This window comes from Falco peregrinus, chromosome 7 (assembly GCF_023634155.1).
Source record: "Falco peregrinus isolate bFalPer1 chromosome 7, bFalPer1.pri, whole genome shotgun sequence".
NCBI lineage: Eukaryota > Metazoa > Chordata > Aves > Falconiformes > Falconidae > Falco > Falco peregrinus.
In genome coordinates, this window is record NC_073727.1 from 67,128,601 (window position 1) to 67,149,723 (window position 21,123).

General features: G+C 41.5%; 1 protein-coding gene across 2 annotated transcripts in view; it reads left to right on the forward strand.

The window, feature by feature from the left end:
• The first annotated feature begins 356 nt into the window (after positions 1–356).
• PXDN (peroxidasin) overlaps positions 357–21,123 on the forward strand; it is a 90,283-nt gene continuing 69,516 nt past the window's right edge. For both annotated transcript variants that reach the window (XM_055810689.1, XM_055810690.1), the window contains exon 1: positions 357–862. In XM_055810689.1, the coding sequence (XP_055666664.1) occupies positions 396–862 (467 nt within the window). In that variant the 5' untranslated portion in view covers positions 357–395. The remainder of the gene's footprint in view (positions 863–21,123) is intronic.

The window sequence follows — 21,123 nt, forward strand, 5'->3', positions numbered from 1 at the left end:
TGGGTCAAAGTTGCAGCACTGCGAGGGGGGCAGTCCAAGGGTTGTGAATGTGAGTCTTTCAGAGCAGGGCAGAAACGGGAGGTGGTTTACTGAACTTGCTTCTTCCCGTAAGGGTTTCTCCTTCCCTTGTCTTCCCCCCCCCCCCCCCCCCCCCTTCTCTGTGCTTTCTGCTCTCCCTTCCGCTCCTTCCCCTTCCTTCCCCCCCCCCCCCCCCCCCCCTTTCTTTTCCCTTCTCCACTGCTCTTGCTTCCCTTCGTTTTGCCTGCATCCTCTCCTCTCCGGAGGTGTACGCAGCCGTCCGCCTCAGGGGGTGCTTTCAGTCCCCCGTTCAAGGGATGGAGGCGAGAGTTGGGGGGGGGAGCGGCGGCCCAGGGGCGGTGGGACCCCTGGCCCCGATGCGCGGCGCTGCCCCGCGGTACGTGCGCAGGGCGGCGCGGAGCCCCCGCTGCGGGGCGGCCCCCAGCCCGCCGCCGGCCGGGGCGGTCCCACCGCCGTCCCCTCCTCCAGCCTGCGCGGGGGGACGGGAGCGCCCCGCCGCCGAGCAGAGCGGCAGCCGCGGCCGGGGAGCGGAGCGGGCGCGACGCGGAACTCCCGGAGCCCCTCTCCTCCTGCTCCTCCTCCTCCTCCTCCTCCTGCCCGCGCCCCGCAGCATGGCCCGGCGCGGAGCGGCGGCTGCCCCCGGCCTCTGCCTCCTGCTCCTGCTGCTGCTCCGCAGCGGGGGGCTCGCCGCCGCGCAGCCGCCGCCGCAGCAGCGCGGGAGCGTGTGGTGCCCCAGCCGCTGCCTGTGCTTCCGCAGCACGGTGCGCTGCATGCATCTGATGCTGGAGAGCGTCCCCGCCGTGTCCCCCCAGACCACCATCCTGTGAGTAGCCGGGCGGGGGCTGCCGCGCCGGCGGCGGCTCGGCGGGGCGGAGGGAGGGCAGAGGAGGAGGAGGGTACCTGGGTGGGAGGCACTTTGGGTGGCGGTGGAGGCTCAGCCCTTTGTCTGCGGCCGGGGGACGGGGGCTGGACCCGCGGCGGTGGCTCTGCTCGAGCGGCCCCGGGCGCCCCCCACTCCACTGCTCGCGGGGCTCCTCCGGGAGGCGGCGTGGCCTGGGGCTGCCCGCAGCTCGGCGGGCCGGGGCTGGGCTCGGCAGCCCCCGGTCCCGCTGCCCGCTCGGCCCGGCGGGTGGCGGCGCCCCGGCGCGCCCTGGCCCGGCTTCTCCAGCGCGGGGGGCGGGGGGGGGTCTGGCCGGTGCCCCCGGTTTTGCGGTTGGAGGTGGATTTTCTGGTTAACCTACGGGCATTGTGTCTACGGCTTAATCGTCCCTCGAAGGGTTTTGCCGCTTCCTTAGTATCCTGCTTAAAAGCATACTCAGTTGGCGGGAGGAGCGGCGGGGGTGTATGTAGCACTTTCTGTTCAGTTCTGAGACACGGTGGGGGATGTACGAGCAAAGCGGGACCCAAACCCTGGGTTTACTGAAAATTGACCGGGTTCAAGTTCCTGCAGAGACTTGTGAGCGCTATTTCATGTCTTGGTTTTTAATTCAGGCACCCCTGTGCCAGCTGAAACGCCCTGCTGTTCCTCTATAGTGTCTTGCCACTGTTCTGAGTGGGATTGTATCGGTAATAAAACCTAGTATTGGCAGCGATAGACATTTATTTAATTCGCATTAATTTTGCTGAAACGGTTACCTTTCCAGCCGTATTTACCTGTCATAAATGCAAAAGTTGGGAAAGAACATCACACGCCGTGTTGCTCCGAGGCTTACCGTGAGGCACGGCTGTGTGCTGCTGACCCGCTTGTCCGTCCTGGGGCGGGGGCAGCCCTTGGCACCCGCCCTGCCCTCCCCTTGCAGCACGCAGCCCTGGAAGCTGAGCAGAGCCGGGCCCTGGGAATTTTCTGCGGGGCCTCCTGTAATAAATTGACTTGTGACTCTGTCAGATATTTTCAAAAGGGATCTATAAAGCCTTGGCGTGTTTCAGCTTCCAAGTATTATTTAACGTGAAGAGTACAGTCATTTAGCGTTAACTGAGTCCCTCCTTGGCAAGAAGCGCAGCCTTTTGGCAGAGTGGGGCTAGCCCTGCAGTACTTGTAAACCTTTTAGGGAACAGCGCAGGAAGTGGGTGGTTAATGTTTCTTACATTTGAAACAAAGTACATTTACAGAACACCTTTTGCCTTGAGATTACAGGAAACTCTGTAAAGCCAGTTTTGTGAATCACCTTAAATGTGAAAAACAAAACAAAACAAAGCAAAAAACATCTTTAGAGTATGGAATCAAGCCTTAATGGCTTGGTTTCATGTTAAAGGTAGAAGGGCCTGCAACAGCAGAAAGTATTAGATTAAACCTAGCCAGGGTGGAGCTCCCCTTACAGTGGGTATTTATAATCTTGCAGTGAGTCAGAGGGGAATGTATGAACAATGCAAGCATTATATTTGTCTAACCCCACTAATACATCAAATTGTCTAGTATCCCAAATCTGAATTATCATTCTGGTATAATGCAAGCCTGAATGCAGCAGAGGTAATGCAAAAGAAGTTAAAAGCATTTTTTCAGCTTGATAAAGAACAGTAATTCTTAAAATAAGCCTGTGGATGACCAGCATTCTTTAAAACGTAATGGTGGCCTTACTTGTCATCTGGTAATGTGTATTCTCCTTTTCCACCAACCAGCTAGGGGACTATTATAACATATATAAGTAACACTATGCCTGTAAATGCACAATTATTCCTCCTGCTACAGTTCTGCTGAATGTCTGTGAATGGGGAGGAGATGGGCTGAAAGGAATTATAAATCTCTGGGACAAAGAACAATGGTACAATTTATTTAGTAATTGGTAGTTTGAAGGTACCAATTATAAATTAATAGCTTACCTATTGTATATGAATTGCCTACCTTTAGCTATAGGATATACTTTCAGAATAATTATTACATGTCTGAGGTACTCATTGAATTACTAGTTTTTTACTTTCCTGTGATGTAGAACTGCAGTCCTACACAGCAGTGTTATGCTTCATGCAGGTAGCCCATCGCCCACAGAAAAATTTCTATGCTCCAGGATAGTTTCTTTTTTTAAGCATGAAAAAAAGCAGTTTTTTCATCTTTGGTTAAACTCTGACAGTTTGTCTTTAATACGGAGCCTGCATTTTAAAAGTATTTTCTTCGGTGTGGTGTTGATAACTAGATATTTAGAAATAATGAGTTAATTTCAAGTGAATGCCTTTACCTTTAAAACATGGGTTTACAAAATCCTGCAAAATGTGTTGCTGATGGGTTAAGCCCATTTTTGTTGGCATTGGTAAATTCCACATTCTTGTCTTTCATTTCTTCCTTAGAACAGAGATTGACTGTGTAAAGTAATTTTGTAAAAAAAAAAAAAAAAATTAAAAAAAATTATAAAAAATAACCATAAGTTTTCTCATTTATAAGCGCATAGTTATGTTGTATTTTGCTGAGCACTGGTTCTGAAAATTGTCCCATTTTGGAAGCTGAGTTGACTTTGCTCTACTTCACATATAATTTGTTACATGGATTAAAACAGCATGGGGCCCAGACCAACAGTGCAGCCAAATGCTTTCCCCCACATATCAAAAATGTCTACTTCTAATCTCAGGCTTTCTTTTTGAAAACTGTTCATAACATTGCTAGTTGCTGACCTTGCCAGTGCTATGGCAAGGCTGTACATTTTCTCACTCCCTCCTGCTTCTCCCACTTTCTGGCACTTCCCCCTTCCCTGCTGCCGGCTGGGATCCACAGCTTAGATTTCTTCTGCAGGGTGCATTCTGCCAGCTTTGAAAGTGCTGGTGGAGCCTTGCATGAGCACGTGTGTTTCACCCAAGATGAGATTATTGCCCAGGCTCTTTGTGTAGGACTAGGGCCAGCATCACAGTTCTGTGCTGACTTCCCTTAAGAATGGTGATCCGCTTCCAAAGTGGTTTGCAAAACCACTTCATGCCTTAAGTATGGTTGTGGAAGTTTCCTGTGATCTCTGACTAAATATAGAGTGCTCCTGTATTCATGGAAATTGCTGGAACATATTTACATTAAACCATTTAAACAGTTGAGGAATGTAAAATTCTGGATGTAGTACTGCTGCTGTCCTCTGTTCCCTGAATTGTATCCCATTTTACATTTATTTGGGGGATGTCTGTGTTTTACAGCCATTTCTGCTTCATGGTGTTTGTAATTCTGACAGGGGTCCTTTGAGTATCAATGCAATATGTTAATTTCTGTATCTTGCCTAAACATGGCCAAAATCCAGACCTGTCTACAGGACTAGTTACACATATTCAGACCAATACTAAAATTTTTTCAGTTTTTCTTGGCAGCACCTGGATGTTCTCTGATTTTTATTTTTGCTAGCTGTACAAGCGTAATTGCAGTCACTGCAGTTGGGTCTCACAGACTGAGTAAGAATAGAAACTTGTGTTATAAGCAGAAGAGGTAAAAATTGACAAATAACTGTCACAAAAGAAAGTGGACTTGATTTGCCCTAAGAATGGCATGCAAATTATTGAGGAGAAAAATTTACTTTGAAAGCAAATATTTTACAAATTACTCATATGAGTAGTTATTACTTTGGCTCTCCTGCATGTCTGTTATGAATAAACCACCTTTTCAATACACTGGTATAAGTGATCAGACCTTAATAGGACTTTATAAATTGCAATCATTCCAGGTGAGCAGCTTTTGAAGTAGTCATTGAAATTAAATTGAAGGCAACAGTCTTGGTGTTACTGCTTTTGTTTACATGATTCCAACATATCCTAAGAATTGGACAGTTTACAGTGCATACCTTTTTACTTATTTATCTATTTTAACTTCTGGTTTGTAGTTACATGTCAAGAATCAACCCAAGGGGAAAGCATTGGTTGTTTAATCCTATGGTGAGTTTCTAGACAGCTGTATAAGAAGTACTTAGATTTTTTTCATAGCTCTGTGAGAATTTTTGTGGAATCTAATGTACACTTATAATGCCAGTGGAAAACATTACTGATGCTTTTCAAAAGCATCTATCTTCATACAGTTGTGGCTTTTTAAAAAAAAACAAACAACAAACAAACCAAAAAAACTCACCAAAACTGAATCACACATCTGTTTGGAGTATACATGAATTACCAAAGAGGTAGGGGTAATGGAAACATAATGACATTTTGCATTTCAGTGTTGATTTGCAGTAACATTATGCCTCTTTTCCCTAAATGCCTCTATTAAGAAATGTGTGATATGTATGAATACTGTCAGTGCAGGATTCTCAGGGCGTGTCTGGGCTGTCATAGCAGAAGGATACATTCTATTTGCAGAACTGCTGTTTGCAAATGATACACTATCAGTTTCCAAACTGACATCCCGTTCTCATCTGAAAAATGCAGCGTCCTTGCTTCCAATCAGATCTTTGAAATCCTTTCAGAAAAATTCCTGTAGTTTAAGTAATTGAGACAGCAAATAAATACAGCTCAACACTGTGAAATGCAAAAGACTGTAATCTCAAATCTGGGCTGTGAGTAAACTCAATCACTGCTGAGCATAATTGACATATAGGAGGTAGATGAGAGATGTGACGCTGATATAAGACTCAGAGATTTGTATATATTTAGGTTCAAAAAAGAACAGATCCTGAATGTTTACTTGAAGTATTTGAGAGTAACTAAATACTGACACAGATCTTGACAGCCTGGTGGCTGGGCAGCAGGCTGCATTAGATGCCAATGATGGTTTGCTTGAATTACACAAAATATGGGGAAAGCATTAGATTATTTAAATAAAAATCATCTTAGGTCTTCCTTCATGGAAATTTTATGACCAAGTGCCAAGTTCAACTTGAGATTAAAACACCTACCCTTAGGTCTCTGTACAGAGGAGAACACAGCCATGTTTGGTGACTGAGCTTCCCTTCTAGTGAGTAGTGACTTAGCCAATACAGTCCATGGTGCCTGGAGCACGATGCGGCTCATCCAAAAGGAAACGCCTTCATTTGCTAATTATAGTATCTAGCGCCATTTGAATTCCCTTCAGAAAATAGTTTTTAGCCTCATGCTGCCTCACCAAACAGGTCTTGTTGGGCCTGTGTTGTACCTGCTTAGTCCCAGCCATTGTCTTGGATAGCCTAGAAGATCGAAACCAAAAGGCAGCTCTGTTCGGACAGCTGAATGAAACTTACTGTTGGGCAGTTTGTTCATTTATTCATGTCTTCTCCAGCATGAGTGTGTTGAGTAGTCTTCTGCAGTTCAGTTTTCTGAGTATGTTAAGGAGACATTTGCAGAGTTTTGCACAATGTGCTTGTCATTAGCAGGGGCGGAAGGGCACATTGATTGGTGTTTACTTGGAGGCATTAGGGAAAGCTGTTGAGGGATGCAGCAGAAGGCCCAACCGAGTCTTCGTTTCAAGACACTAGATCCACTAGTGGAAATGTATTTTTGTCACCTCAGCAGCAAGTCAACCCTCATCAAATTCTTTGTTGAAGCAAAATCATACCCATTGTTTCCTGCAAGTGTCTTACTGTATATTTACTGTATATTTAACACACTGTCTTCAGAGGAATATGTTGTCTTATGTTACAGTTAAAAAATATAATTTCTGGGTTTCATCTTTTTTTTTACTAACATGTATTTTTGAGCGCTAAATGCTTATCATTTGAGTGTGAAAATGCTAGATTGGTATTTATTTACAGAATGATATCTGTAATGGGTAAAACCAAAGATTCATTGGACCTAAAATCTGTTCTTTGAGAGTGACTGAAAGTACAGTTAACAAACAATTAGACACCATAGAGCAGTATATAATGGTTCATCCCTATAATATAATTTGTAATAATTGAAATTGCAGCTTAGGGATTTTCTGAGCTAAACATTATTTCCATGTTGTAAGTAAATCTTGATGGCTTTCTCCTCCACAAATTGTTTAACCTCTTTTTTTTCAACTAATTTAGCTGTTACTTTAAACTCATAACTTTTGCTGACCAGGAGCACTACACAAACTACGTGGTGTAAATTGCTCCTTCCCCACTCTGTTGGGTTTTGAGGTGATGGAATTCTAACTTTCCCCAGTGTTTGCAGGGACAGATCTGGTATGTGGGCTAACTGGGAATTTATAAAGCAGCATTAGAATGGTCTATTTTTATTTTTTGTTCCTTTCCTAATAATTCCCAACATATTTTCTTCTCTTGAACTGTTGTTTTCATGCAGTTGTCAAGGGTGGCTTAAGATCACGTCCATAAGTAGTAGTTATCAGTTCTAGGCCCACCACTTTATTTGTAAAGTTTGGTTTTCTCCATATGCATAATTTTGTATTCACATGCATTAGGTCTGCATTTTGATAGCTATTCATGGTCTGTTGATAGTTCCTTCTGTTGTTCTTCCTAGTCGGACTTCTTAAAAACAGATGAATGTCATAAGCAAAACTTTGTTCCCTGTGTTGTTCATCCCGTTTCCACTAACGAATAAAATGAACAATGCAGAACACAGTACAGCTCTCTGAAACTGTACTGGTGACCTTCCCTTGCTGTAAAAGTTCACCATTTACTACCAACATCTCTTTATGTGCTCATCAGGACTGTGTAGGATGTCTAGCTGTTTCAAAAGATTGTCTTCTAATTGCCAAAGCTTTGGGAGTTTGGACTGTGGTCAGCACAAGATTTTTACATTTGTTCTACTGAAACTTTTTAGAAAGCCATGAAGATTATGTAGATCAGTGGATCGCTTGGTATTGTTGTCCAGCTGCTTAGTTGAAAATCAGTTTTAAACATTTTTCTTTCTTCCTTCCTGATTCTGCTAACAGATAGCTTCAGTGCCTCTTGTGTTTCTCAGTTTTCCCAAACACCACCAAAATAAGAAGTGATGACTTATATCAACTGTTATGATTACTTTGGGGAATTTAGGGGCATGAGGAACATTGAATAAGAAATTTTTGAGTTGCAGAGACAAACATAGGATTACTCACTGGAAAGAGTAAAAAATGGATGCTTGGACATGAGTAAATACACTCTTCCTCTCCTCATTCACAAAGAAGGCTGAAGGAAGAATAACAGGGAGATGCCTATCCCTTGCATCATCAGGATGGTCTGGATCTGAGACACAAGGAGTGGAGTAAGTGTCTCATCTAACATTGTGGTAAACACATGACTAAGAGAAAAATATGACTAATAAATATTCCAACCTCCTTTTTTCTGAGTATTTCTTACTGACTTGGTCATTTAGATATTAAATATGTTAGGCTGCCCATCTGTGCTTATGGATTGGCTTGTTAGGAAATTAAGATTAAATTAAAAAGTTGAAAGTCTAGCAGAAAAGAAAAATAGAAAGTATGGCCAGTAAAGAAGAGGGCAGAGCTCGGGCTAATGATCGGTGGCGGCTATGGAAAGAAAACAACATAATACAATAGAAGAAGTTGCTATTGTGACAGAAAATAGCAGACAACTATTCAGAAAATAAAAGAAGAGGATAAATAGTATGTGATGTGTAAAATTGCATAATATTTTATTTTTTGTATTAAAAATGTCCTTTTACAAGAATATTTTACTATGCATAATGGGTAAAATGAAAATGTTTTCAGGCTCCAATTCTGTTTTGAACAATTGAAAAACTAACTTTTCACCCATCTTGCTTCATCTCCCAAAATGGTATTTTTTTCATTTATTTCTTTTTTTGATTCAGATTTCTGAGACTTTCAAAGCTTATTGTAGTTTGTTCACGGTATTTTTCCTCACTTCTTATATTATTTTATGATCAAATATTTTGTGTGCTCTAGATCTCACTTCACAAATATGAATTTATGCTTAGCTTTGATTATATGAGTGATCCCCAGGCTTCTGATTCTTTATGGGCTTGAACATTTACTGAATCCGTTTCCAGCCCAAAGTGTTTACAGCCTTATAGGCTAAGACTTCACTTACAAAAAAAAGGTCCTTTTATAAAGGTGATATTTAAAATCTATATCACACAAGCTAAATATTTACAGTTGCTTGTCTTTCTGTAGAAGTTTATGTATAAAAATAAGTTAATATTTTAAATACTTGTGTGTATGTCTGTGTTTATATACATACATATACACATGCTATACATATTGTGTGTGTGTGTATATATATACAGTAAAATGGAAACAACTGAGCCAAATTGTCTTTATCGTATGTTCCATTTGGATTTGATGAAAAAACAAAACAAAAATAGCTTTACAGGCTTTATTATTGCATACATGGGCAGAGTTTCAAGACAATCCAAAGAGATGGTGCAATGAGAGCTGGCTGAACTGGAATGGAATGACTCAAATATTTCTTTTTCCTTCCTTTGCTTACCAGGCTGCCAAATTTGATTTCTTTTTGGTATGGAATTATTACTGTTGCTAATGAAAGTCAAGTGAGGTCTTTTAAAAAAAAATAATGGATAAATGTTTAATTTATTGCAAATAGTAAAGATTCTCAAATTTCTTGAGAAAGACATGAGGGAGAGACTGATGTGGGCTCTCAGCTTCATGTCTTTTTGTTTAATCTGTATTTACAAAGATTAGCAAAGATTAGGATATTGAAGAGTTTGTGCGGTGTCTGGCATGGCTTCTTGAACCTGGTGAAAGTATGTAGAATAAAAAATGCGAATTTGGTGCAACACAATGTTGTCTCTTGGTTTTGTTTTTTCGTTGTTTTTTTTTCCCCTGAGCTGATTTTGAAGTTTTACTAACAAAACAATGAGCATATGTATTTAACTGCAAAATTAGTTTTAATGACTGCGACATTGCTCCCTTTTTTTTGGTGATCTGTTGTTGTTCGGACTTTCAAACCTTTTATTCTCTTTCCAATTGCCACTCCCCGGATCTTTCAGAAACATTTTCTTTCAGCATTCTTTCCTCTTAAATCACTTATTACAACAGTCTGCTCGTTGCCTGGCTGGTCTAAAAAAGGAAAAGAATATTATTTTGTACACAGTTACCTTAACTAATGACTGGTTTTGGTAATCAGGATGATGACTGCTAAGTGATAAGTTATTTGCATTGTGTTAGCCAGACTAACAGATTTAATTGCCTTTTATTAGCCATATGGCTGCTGGTTTCCTTCATAGGAGGAAAAAGTATAGAATAAGCAAGTCCATGCTTCCTTTGACTTATCTCCAGGCATTGTGAGCATCATAGCTGAGGCAGCATGAAATTAAGTGCAGACTTCTCAAAACAATTAAATTCAGAGTCTTATAGCATCAGTTCAAGGTCCACTGTGCCACCACAGAAGGCAAATATTTTGTTTTTACATTGTTTTGGTTGGCCCTTCTATATAAAATCTCACTTTGGTATCTCATGGTGGCTTCTATTTAATGACTGATTATCATGATAAGCAGATAAATTTTATGATAATCAGAATGAAATCTGTCATCAATATTCAAATCTTTAAAGTTTGTCTGAATCAAAGTCTCACAATGCTTTAATGGTGAATGAGGAAACATTTTTTTGTGTCCAGTTTTTCAAAAGTATTTTGGAAAATATGTGGGGCAGTGTTTGGCCTTGTGCACAGATAACTCTAGTGAGCAATTCAGAACTCAAAATAAATACAAATAAATGCTGCATTACGTTGTCTGCTAAGATAATGAAAAAAGCTAGACCAGCAGTGTGATGGTGTGGTGTATGTATATTAAAAATACACAGCGATTGATTTCCTGCTGGGATGCTGCCTATCAAATCAGGATGCCTTTTAAGGGATATTTTGCCACTCTTTGGGTTAATAACTGATTTAGGTTCAAGAAAAAAGTTTTGATGGCATTTTGATAAACTCTGAGAAATTTGAGCGGTGGGAGTATTTTTTTAAAGACAAACTGAATCATAAAGTTCAGATAGTTCAGTTAGGTAACATTCTCAATCTCCAATAAAAAAGGTCCAGGCATTTGGTTTAAAGTGCCAGAAAAAGGACAGGCTTCCATCGGGTGAGAACAACTGCAAAGCTGCAACTGCCAGTGAGAACAATTTGTTTATGTGAGTAGGTGGTTTGCTCTGGCCAGATTCAAGTCACGAACTTTCTGATTTAATTTTACTGGCCTGGGCAAAGTTTAAGTAAGTGTAGCTGATTCTACCTACTACACAGGTACTATTAAAGTAAATCAATTAAAGTGTTTGCTAGTCAGAATTTTATGTATAGATAACGCGTATTTTCTGTGTGGATTGAAGCTGTTAGGATTGTAAATAATTACTACCAGACAATTATCAAAAGTCTATAATTAACTTTCTTAGTATAGAAAACATCTACACTCTATGTAAAGCAATTTGTAAAACTCAGGATATTCCTTTTCCTGAGTGCTCTGTTAATAAGCTAAATCACTTGAAACTTCTAAAATTTTGATACATGCAAAACATCTTTCTTGATTCAATAAATGACAGTTTTGAAGTCTGAGCCAGAAAATCCTCTAATCCTCCAATTATGAGTGTTTTCTGAGATGTTTTATAAAAACTGTATCAAATTCATTTTCTTTCTGTACTAGATGTTTTCTTTTTGACGTCTGCTTTTTTTCCTTAAACATTTTGGATACATCTTGCAAGTGACGAATTGCATGAAAGAAGTGGAAATAGAAAAATTTTGTCTAAAATGTAAAAATAGTCTGAGACAGTATTCATTGGATGTTTCCAGTTGAAAAGGTTGGAAAAGTAATTAAGTGACAGAAAGCAAGGTTTATAATAAAAAACCCCAACATTAACCAGCATTCAGTGCCAATCTTTATACTGGTCATATCTGTATAAAAGATCTATCCATTAATAGATGTAAGACAGAACTATCCTTTGAAGAAATTTGTGGGTATGCCAAATACTTTAGATAGTACAGGGGAAGTTTTCAATTTTTAATGAACTTGCAATGCGAACAACACCTAGAGAACAGATAGAGTAGGCAAATTACTTGCATACAGCCCACACACTCAAGTACTCTGGTATATTATGTATAGGTCAGTTTTGTAACTCCATGCGATGTGTTTATAATCCCGTATTCATCAAAGAAATATATAAGAGCTAATTGTGGTTTGGCACTAATAATTCAGCAATATCAAATTGAATTCAAATTAGTTTTGTCTTTTCAATACTGGTAAAATCTTGAATTCCCACAGTATATACAAACCCAGTAATTTCTGTGCAACCCAGATTCTTCAGGTAACAGTTTTCTATTACCCTTCATTCACTTTTTTTCTGTGGGTATCCATGAGGAATTGTTTTTTAATAGCATTAGAACAGAGCAAGTACCTGTTTTGCCTGTCAGATACTGTTTATGGCAGAACTTGTATCCTGGTTGGGGTTTGATTGTTGTTAGGGTTTTTTTATTGTTATATTTCCATAGCTACCTTCCCAAACTCTTCTCCTGAAAATCAGAAGAAATATATATATCATCACTAGTCTATAATACAAAAGATATCTTAGTCTGTTATCTGAAGGAGAATTTGTAGGATTCTTAAATATTAAAATATTTTCTTATTTAGTTATTGGATTTTGTAGGTTGACTTTGCTTTGAAAATATCATTATTCCTCTGAAGGGATATTTAATTTTCCAGGAGTTAATCTTCTGGACAGTATACATAAAAAACCTGCTTTAAAAAGAAGCTGATGATTGGGGTAGAATTAATTTATTTTTTAACTTTGAACTTTGGAGATAATTGGTCATGATGGCAGATCCCATAAAATAAATTCTTTGTAAGATCTGGACCCACATACTAGAGATTTCAAGTAGCAGCAGGATTTGAAAAACTTCTTGAATACCTTTGTGGATTTAAAATTTGATGGTTTGGTGGTTGGTTTTTTGTTGTTGTTGTTTTTTGTTTGTTTGTTTTTCATCTTGGTTGGTGTCTCTTTGATTCCTAAAATCTGTTGCTTTTCACTGCATTGTGACAAAGCTTCAGTGGGTGGGAAATAAGGCTGAGCTTAATGGACATTTTATCTTCAGCAGTGTGGTTTAGACATGGGAAGGATTTGGCCCTCCAGAGACCAGATCAAGTGTATAATCTCTCAGGAGAGATTTCAGCCATGACACTACTGTACTAGCACAACTTCTGATGCTTGAGGAAACTTTACCAGTAGAAATTTATGTGCTTAAGAGGTTGAGTGCTGTGTGGCTTGCACTCTTCAGCCTCTTAAATTCTACTTAAGGTGCCTTAAGTATTTGTGGAAAACCCAGCCCTAAGTTGGCATTTGTATGCCTCTGGACCAGAGGGTTTATTTGTGCTTCTGACCAGTCTTACAGCATCAGTAATTTAGCTGTGGGTCCAGAGGATTCTTTCTCAGGTGAAGTTAAAATTTGGTGTATAATATTTGTGGAAGGGATTTTTTCACTGGCTTTTAAGCCACATGTATGACAGTGTTCTTAGTCAAGCACAGTATTAGTAGTTTATACATTTCCTAGACATGTAAATATGTATTTTTGGGTAGTAGAAACATTGGAAGAATCTGTTGTTCAAAGCTGTAAAAATTAGTAGCTATATCTTCTTATTAAAACCAAGATTGTTTTTAAATTTTTGGCTGTACATAGTACTCAAACTTATTTTTTTGTGATGACTATGCTGTCTATTAAGAGGAAATAGTAAATCTAATGTATTTAAGTAGCTGCTCTATTTAGTATATTAATGCTAGTCTGTACCTATTTGTTTTGTTTCAATTTTCTGTTTTAATTTACATAACAGCAATTGTACCCCTTTGCAGTTAAAAAAAAAATAATAAAAAAATAAAACAACCCAGAAACACCCTGTGGGTGGTACTTGGGTTTCTTTTGGCTGCTGGGTGCCAGCAGTAGTTGCTCATTCCTGCCCTTGGTCTTCTCAGTCAATTCTGAGAGTTAGCTGAAAAATAAGGGGAAAACATTTGTTTTCACTCTGAATCATTTCCCTGATTTTGTGGGCTGCAATGTCTGTGGCCACTCATGTTAGCCCCCAGGGAAAGGGTGGCCTGGTGGGGGCAGGAGGGGAGGCATTGCTTCCTGAGGGAAGCTGTTAACTGCCCATGGGGCCTCACCGAAATAGGCCTGCCCTCAGGGAAAACCGTAAAAATAGCCTAGAGTTTGAGATGGGATTTGAAGGGGCAGGTTTGGCATGCACAGAGTCTTCCTGCTGAGATCTTATTGCAGAAAAGGTCCCGTTCCATTTTCCCTCCTTGCCTTGGAAGCAAGAGCTGCTGCCCACCAGCTCTGCACCCTTCCGGGCCTGCCACTGCCACCTGGCAGCCAAAGCATGTGCCTTTGGAAACGTTTACAATTTTAACTTTCACAAATTAATTTTTAATAGATCTCCCATCTATTGAGTTGTCATGCTACTTCATTTATTATATGGATATTTTAAACCATCTGATTTTCGTAAAAGGCAGGTTTTTATTTAACCTTTCAGAGTTGTTTCTAGTATTTTCTTTTCATTCTACTTTGGCAATACTAATAAAATGTTTTAACTTTTCCCCTTCTTTTGCATACATGGGTGGTTGAAAGCGTTTTTCTTTCCATTTGAACGCTAGGAAGGACCCCTTGAGAATCCACGTTAGCTATGATGTGTTACTGGGAGGCATGTGGGGTTGCTTTCCACATGGCCCAAATGGTATTTATATGGCCTGAGTGATAGCTAGCTTGTAACTGATAGGGGGTAATGAAAACAAGGATGTAAGTTGGAACATGTTCAAAGTGGAAAAAATCAGATTGAATTATAACTTTAAAATTGGCATTAAACTGTGAAGACTGAAGGAGCACAGAATTGTCTTATACTCAGAAATTAATTTTTTGGCCTTAGTAACAACATGTAAGTGTGTAAAAATGCTTCCTGTCAAACTGTTTCATGCTTTTTTCTGATACTTTTAGTACTTCGTTAATATGAAGAAATAGTTACGTAGATATAAAAAAGTGTTTTTTAATTAATTAGACATCATAATGAACATCAGCCTCTGGCTTTGTGGTTGGTGCCATTTTGAGGGGGTTTGGCTTCTATGACAATGGGACATTCTTTGATTACAGCCTGTTAGGGAGGGATGGGGTTCATCTGTCTAGAGGAGGCAAGGGCATCTTTGGCAGCAGGCTGGCCAGCTTGGTGAGGTGGGCTTTTAGCTGAAGGACTTGAGGGGAAGGGGGTCCAACGTGGCAATGCTCACGCCATCACATCCAACTGGGGAATAAGCCAGGCCAACCAGAGCAGTGATATATGTTCCTTAGCTGCCTCCCACGATGTGTACCGGAAGGCCAGGCACCTCAAGGGTGTGTGTGGCTGTGGTGGATCCTCAAGCACCCCTCCTGGGAAATCTGCATGCTCAATTGCCTGTCTGAAATGCCTGTCTGCCAACGAATGCAGCATGGGGAATAAACAGGGAGAATTAGAGTGGTCACAGGGACATGATCTCATTGCAGTTATAGACACATGGTGGGATAGCTCATGACTGGAATGCTGTTGTGGATGGCTATGTGCTTTTTAGGAAAGGCAGGCCAGCAAGGAGAGATGGTGGAGTTGCTCTTTATGTGAGGGAGCAACTGGAATGTATGGAGCTCTACCTAGGAGTGGATGCAGAATGAGACAAGAGCTTATGAGTAAAGATTAAGGGACAGGCCAATGTGGGTGACACCATTGTGGATATTTACTACAGGCCACCTGATGAGGAAAAGGAAGTTGATGAGGCCTTCTACAGACAATTGGAGATAGGCTTACAATCATAAGCCCTGGTTATCATGGGGGAGTTCAAGTACCTTGATACCAGCTGGAAAGGCAGCACAGTTGGGCATATACAGTCCAGGAGGTTCCTGCAGAGTAGTGATAACATTTTAACACAGGTGGGGGAGGAGCCAACAAGCAAAGGAGGCTGCTGGACCTTGTACTCACAAACAAAGAAGGAGAAGGACTGGTTGGGGATGTGACGCTTTGGGGCAGCCTTGACTGCAGTGGTCATGAGATGGTGGAGTTCAGGATGCTGTGTGGAGGAAGCAGGGCAGCAAGTAGGATTGCAACCCTGGACTTCTTTGGTGTCTTCAAGGACCTGCTTGGAGGAATCCTATGGGTTAGGGCTCTAGAAGTTAAGGGGATGTAAGCGAGCTGGCTAATATTCAAGCAACACTTCCTCTAAGCTCTATATCAGTATATCCTTATGAGTAAGAAATCAAGCAAAGGGGGCGGGAGGCCTGCATAGATGATCAAGGAGCTTCTGACAAAACTCAGAAGGAGGAAGTTCATGGGATGTGGGAAAAGGGACAGGCCACTTGGGAGCAATATAGGAACACTGTCCGAGCATGCAGGGATGTGAGGAGGAAGGGTAAGGTCCATTTGGAATTAAATCTGGTGAGAGATTTCAAGGACATCAAGAAGGGCTTCTTTCAAGTACCTCAGTAGCAAAAAGAAGATAAGGGAAAATGCACCTGCTGCTGAGTTAGATGAGTGCCCTGGTGACAAAGGACAGAGAGAAGGCAGAGTTACTGAATGTCTTCTTTGCTTCAGTCTTTACTGTCAAGGCTGGCCCTCAGTATCCCAGACCCTGGAGGCAAGAGAGGAAGTCTGGAGAAAGGAAGACTTTCCCTTGCTTCAGGAGGATTGGGTTAGAGGTCATTTAAGCAAACCTGACACCCACAAATCCATGGGCCCTGATGGGCCGCACCCCTGAGTGCTGAGGGAGCTGGCAGATGTTATTGGTGAGCGACTGTGTATCATCTTTGAAAGGTCACGGTGGACAGGAGAGGTGCCTGAGGGCTGGAGGAAAGGCAATGTCACTGCAGTCTTCAATAAGGTCAGGAAGGAGGACCCAGGAAACTACAGGCCAGTCAGCCTCACCTCCATCCCTGGAAAGGTGATGGAACAGCTCATCCTGGAGATGATGTCCGAGTGTGTGGTGGAAAAGAAGGTTATTGGGAGTAGTCAATATATCATGCCTGAACAATCTAATAGCCTTCTCTGATGGAATGACTGGCTGGGTAGATGACGGGAGAGCAGTGGATGTTATCTACCTTGACCTCAGCAAGGTTGTTGACACTTGTCTCCCATAACGTCTTCACAGGTAAGCTCAGGCAGTGTGGGTGAGATGGGTGGACAGTGAGGTGGACTGAGAACCGGCTGAGTGGCAGAGCTCAGGGGGTTGTGATCGGTGATGCAGAGTCTGGCTGGAGGCCTGTGGCTCACAGTGTTCCCTAAGGGTCAGTACTGGGTCCAGTCCTGTTCAGCTTGTTCACCAGTGCCCTGGATGAAGGGACAGAGTGTCCCCTCAGCACGTTTGCTGGTGACACAGCACTGGGAGGAGTGGCTGAGACCCCAGCAGGCTGTGCTGCCATTCAGCGAGACCTGGGCAGGCTGGGGAGCTGGGCGGAGAGGGACCTCATGGAGTTCAGCAAAGCCAAGTGTAGGGTCCTGCCCCTGGGCAGGAATAACCCCCTGCACCAGTACAGGCTGGGGCTGGCCTGCTGGGAGGCAGCTCTGCGGGGAAGGGCCTGGGAGCTCTGGTGGGCAGCAAGGTGCCCATGGGCCAGCAGTGTGCCCTGGTGGCCAAGGCCAGTGGGACCCTGGGGTGCATCAGGAGGATCATGGCCAGCAGGTGGAGGGAGGTGATCCTGCCCCTCTGCTCTGCCCTGGTGAGGCCGCATCTGGGGTGCTGTGTCCAGTGCTGGGCTCCCCAGTTCTAGAGAGACTGGGAACTGCTGAAGGGGGCTCAGCGGAGGGCTACAAATATGATGAGGGGACTGGAGCATCTCCCTTGTGAGGGAAGGCTGAGAGAGCTGGGCCTGTTTAGCCTGGAGGAGAGGGGATCTTACCAATGCCTACAAATACTTTAAGGGCAGGTGTCGAGAGGATGGGGCCGGGCTCTTTTCGGTGGTGCCCAGTGACAGGACACGGGGCAATGGGTGCAAACTGCAACACAAAGTTCCATCTGGATATGAGGAAAAATGTCTTTCCTTTTAGGATGTAAGAGCACTGGCACAGGCTGCCCAGAGAGGTTGTGGAATCTCAAGAAAACTGCCTGGACATGATTCTGTACAACCTGGTCTAGGAGAACCTGCTTTACAAGGGAGTTGGACTAGATGATCTCCAGAGGTCCCTTCTAACCCTGACCATTCTGTGTTTCTGTAACTGTTGATTTAATGCTTCCAATATTAGAACTACTAGGAAGAGGGTGCATGACATAAAGCAAAATAGATGTGATCTCTTGAGGCCACTGGGATTTAAAATAACTAACAAGCATGGGCAAGACTGCTAACACTTATTTAGAAATTTCAGACATATCTATAATTTGCAGCAATCCAGTTTTCCAAGTTTTTTTTCATTCTGGCCAATCCAGATTTAATATAGGTAGAGAAAGAAGAAAAATAAATGTGTAGGGAAAGAAGTTGTAGGCATATTATTTAGTTCAGTTCTAGTTTTGGAATGTGAAATAAAAATGATTATTTGTTGATTAATTCCAGTTATGGAAGACTATAAAATAGTATAAAGCATAATATTTATCAATTTTTTATATAATCTTTTGATGTGTTCTGTAAGGTAACTCATTCCCTAATGAGTAGGAAGCAGGAGTTGGAAATGAGTAATGGCTCTGAATTGCTTTATTTGGTTTTTTGTGTATAATTTTGATATCTGTTAGTATGCACATAGCAAGAAGAAAAAGGCAGGAGTAATATCTGTTCCCAGAGATTCCCTTCCCTGAAAGTCATTCAGTTGGGTACCTTAAGGTTGAATGTCTTCTAGCAGCTGCTTCCATTGCTTTTCATAGGCAGAAAGCAGCTTCTCTTCTCCAAGAGACAGGAACACACAGATGCCTGTTCGAACACTGTCTGCACTGATGAGGAATGAGGAGATAAGTATCAGAGGAGTCCTAACACAACCCTGTCACTCCCAGTTCTTCTGAGTTTTCTTTGCCAGGAGCAGGAGGAGCTGGAGGCAGAGCAAGAAAATAGCTGATTTATCTGCTCTGGCAGCCTGTTAACCTCAGGAAACAGAAAATATGATTCCAAGAGCTGCAGCTTTTTCAGTGAGGTGACCTGGGATTTTCCATGAAGTGGAAGGAAGAGCTGTGGCTTTGTCTGAAACCAGGAAGCTGGTCTGTAGCCAAGTGATAGAGTACCCAAATTTTTGTTTTTACTCTTTATGCAAGCTAATAATGCTTTTCATATTAATAGTAAAATGTCCTTGGAATTCTATAAGAACAGGTATCCAGATAAATTCTGACGACACCTCTGAGTTTGTCTGAATCTAATAGAGCAATCACTGTATTGGAAATAACTGGAAAGTACATAACAGTTGGAAATATACTCTGATAAAATCCACCTAGTAGAGAGGGAAGACAGGCTATAGATTTACAATGAATAAAGGCTTCTGAGTCAATTTTAGATGTTATTTTCAGATGCAGCAATTCCTTCAATTTTCCACATCCTTTGGCTTGATGTTGATCTTTGTACTGCAAGACTTTTTGAATTGAAGGAGACAAAATGGGCATTCTTTAGTAAGGTCATCAGCATTGTAGATGCTGAATGCTATTTATTGGTCTAATAAATATAATGCAAGCTCACATGCACTGCATCAGTGAGGCTGCCTGCCCTGAGGAATGTAAAGCCCCACCCGCCCGAAGTGCACTGACAGGGAAATCACACTTCCATACTAGGATTTGCCTGCACAGTTTGTTACCTCTTTCCCAGCCCTCATTCATATCTGTGTTTTCAGCTGTAGGATCTTTTGTTGCCGAGAGCTCATTGCCCTCAGCTCACTGCTGATACCTTCTTCTGTATCAATGTGTATTTTCTTTTATGAGTATGCATGTTCATTTGCTTGCGTTGCACCTGCATCCATTTTCCTGGATGGATGGATAAAGAAAGACTTATCTGCCATAGAACAAAATCAGGAAAAATTACAAAGAATTGTGAATATATTGTCCTTCCCACCCATATTTGGAGTTTTAGGATTTATTTTTAAACCTTTAAGAACTGTTGCTGCAAAGAAAAAAATGTGTATGAACTTCAGTGCTTAACTCCTCTGGATCCGTTTTAAGAAAAAATGGTCAGTGCCACTCCTCAGCTACAGCTGTTTACTTCTAGTGATTAAAAACTGAAGATAAACATGCTCAAGCTGGAAGTAGGATGAGATTATCCAATTTTTAACAGTGAGTATTTTTAACTACTAGAATGACTAGCAAGTCATTAGGTTTTTCTTGATCCATGGTGTTTTTGAACAGTTTTGTATTTTTGTCAAAGGAGTGGCTCAGCTCTGACAGCACTAATTGCCTTAAGACAGGAACTTTTGTACTGTTGTGTGACTTGTCCTGTGTGGGAGGTCAGGGGATGATCAAGTTTCCTTCTGGCTTTCAGTCCTTTCCTCTAAGAATATCAGTATTTCATGGATATAGAGTTTAGACTTAAACATTCCTGTGAGACAGAAAAGTGCAGAAACATTATTGGTGTTGCAGAATGGGGTGGCAGGGAGATTAATTTATAACTATAGAATAAAGCAGTATTTCTGTGGAGTTTTTCCACAGTAATTCACACAACTGTTAACTACAAAACCAAATGAAATTGTTACTGCATTTGTTTCAGTGGTTCATGGTATGCCATAAACTAGTCAGCTTCCATTTTTGGTGTCTTCTTTAGCCTACTATAGAGGAGAAACTTATATTTTGATTGAAAAATACAGTTGAAAAAATAAATATTGAGAAGAAAACTGAGAAGAGATTGTGTCTCCAACATCTCACTACTCCTCTAAAAATATTTTGATTTATCAGTAGCTTTTTACAAGACAGACTGTGCCAACCATTAGTTCACTCTTTCCTTGACCCAAGACCTTAAACATCATGTATTTGTCTGAACACAGCACTTAGGCACAGCTATCATGCCCTATTTTATTGGGCATGGTATAAATGCAGGACAAGAAAGCAGCCCTTTCCCAAGTGTATTTCTGCCAAAAATAATCAGTAATGATTATCGGTACATGGCTGTACTGTCAACAACCTTTTCATTGTTCAGGTTTAGAAAAAAATCTCTCTTGGAGAAACAGACAGATTTTTGCGTTTTCTTCTTGTTTCTTCAGACTGCAGAAATAGCGTTATGCCTCTTAGAACCATACCCATACTGTTAAAAGGAGGGGTTTTTGTTTGTGTGTTTTGGTTTGGTAAGATATAATTGTTTCTAATTCTCATTCTAAAGTAAAATTTTAAATTTCAAAATACATTATTTCTGCAATGGATGTATTTTGGAGGACTCTGAAGGTGGATGAGACAGA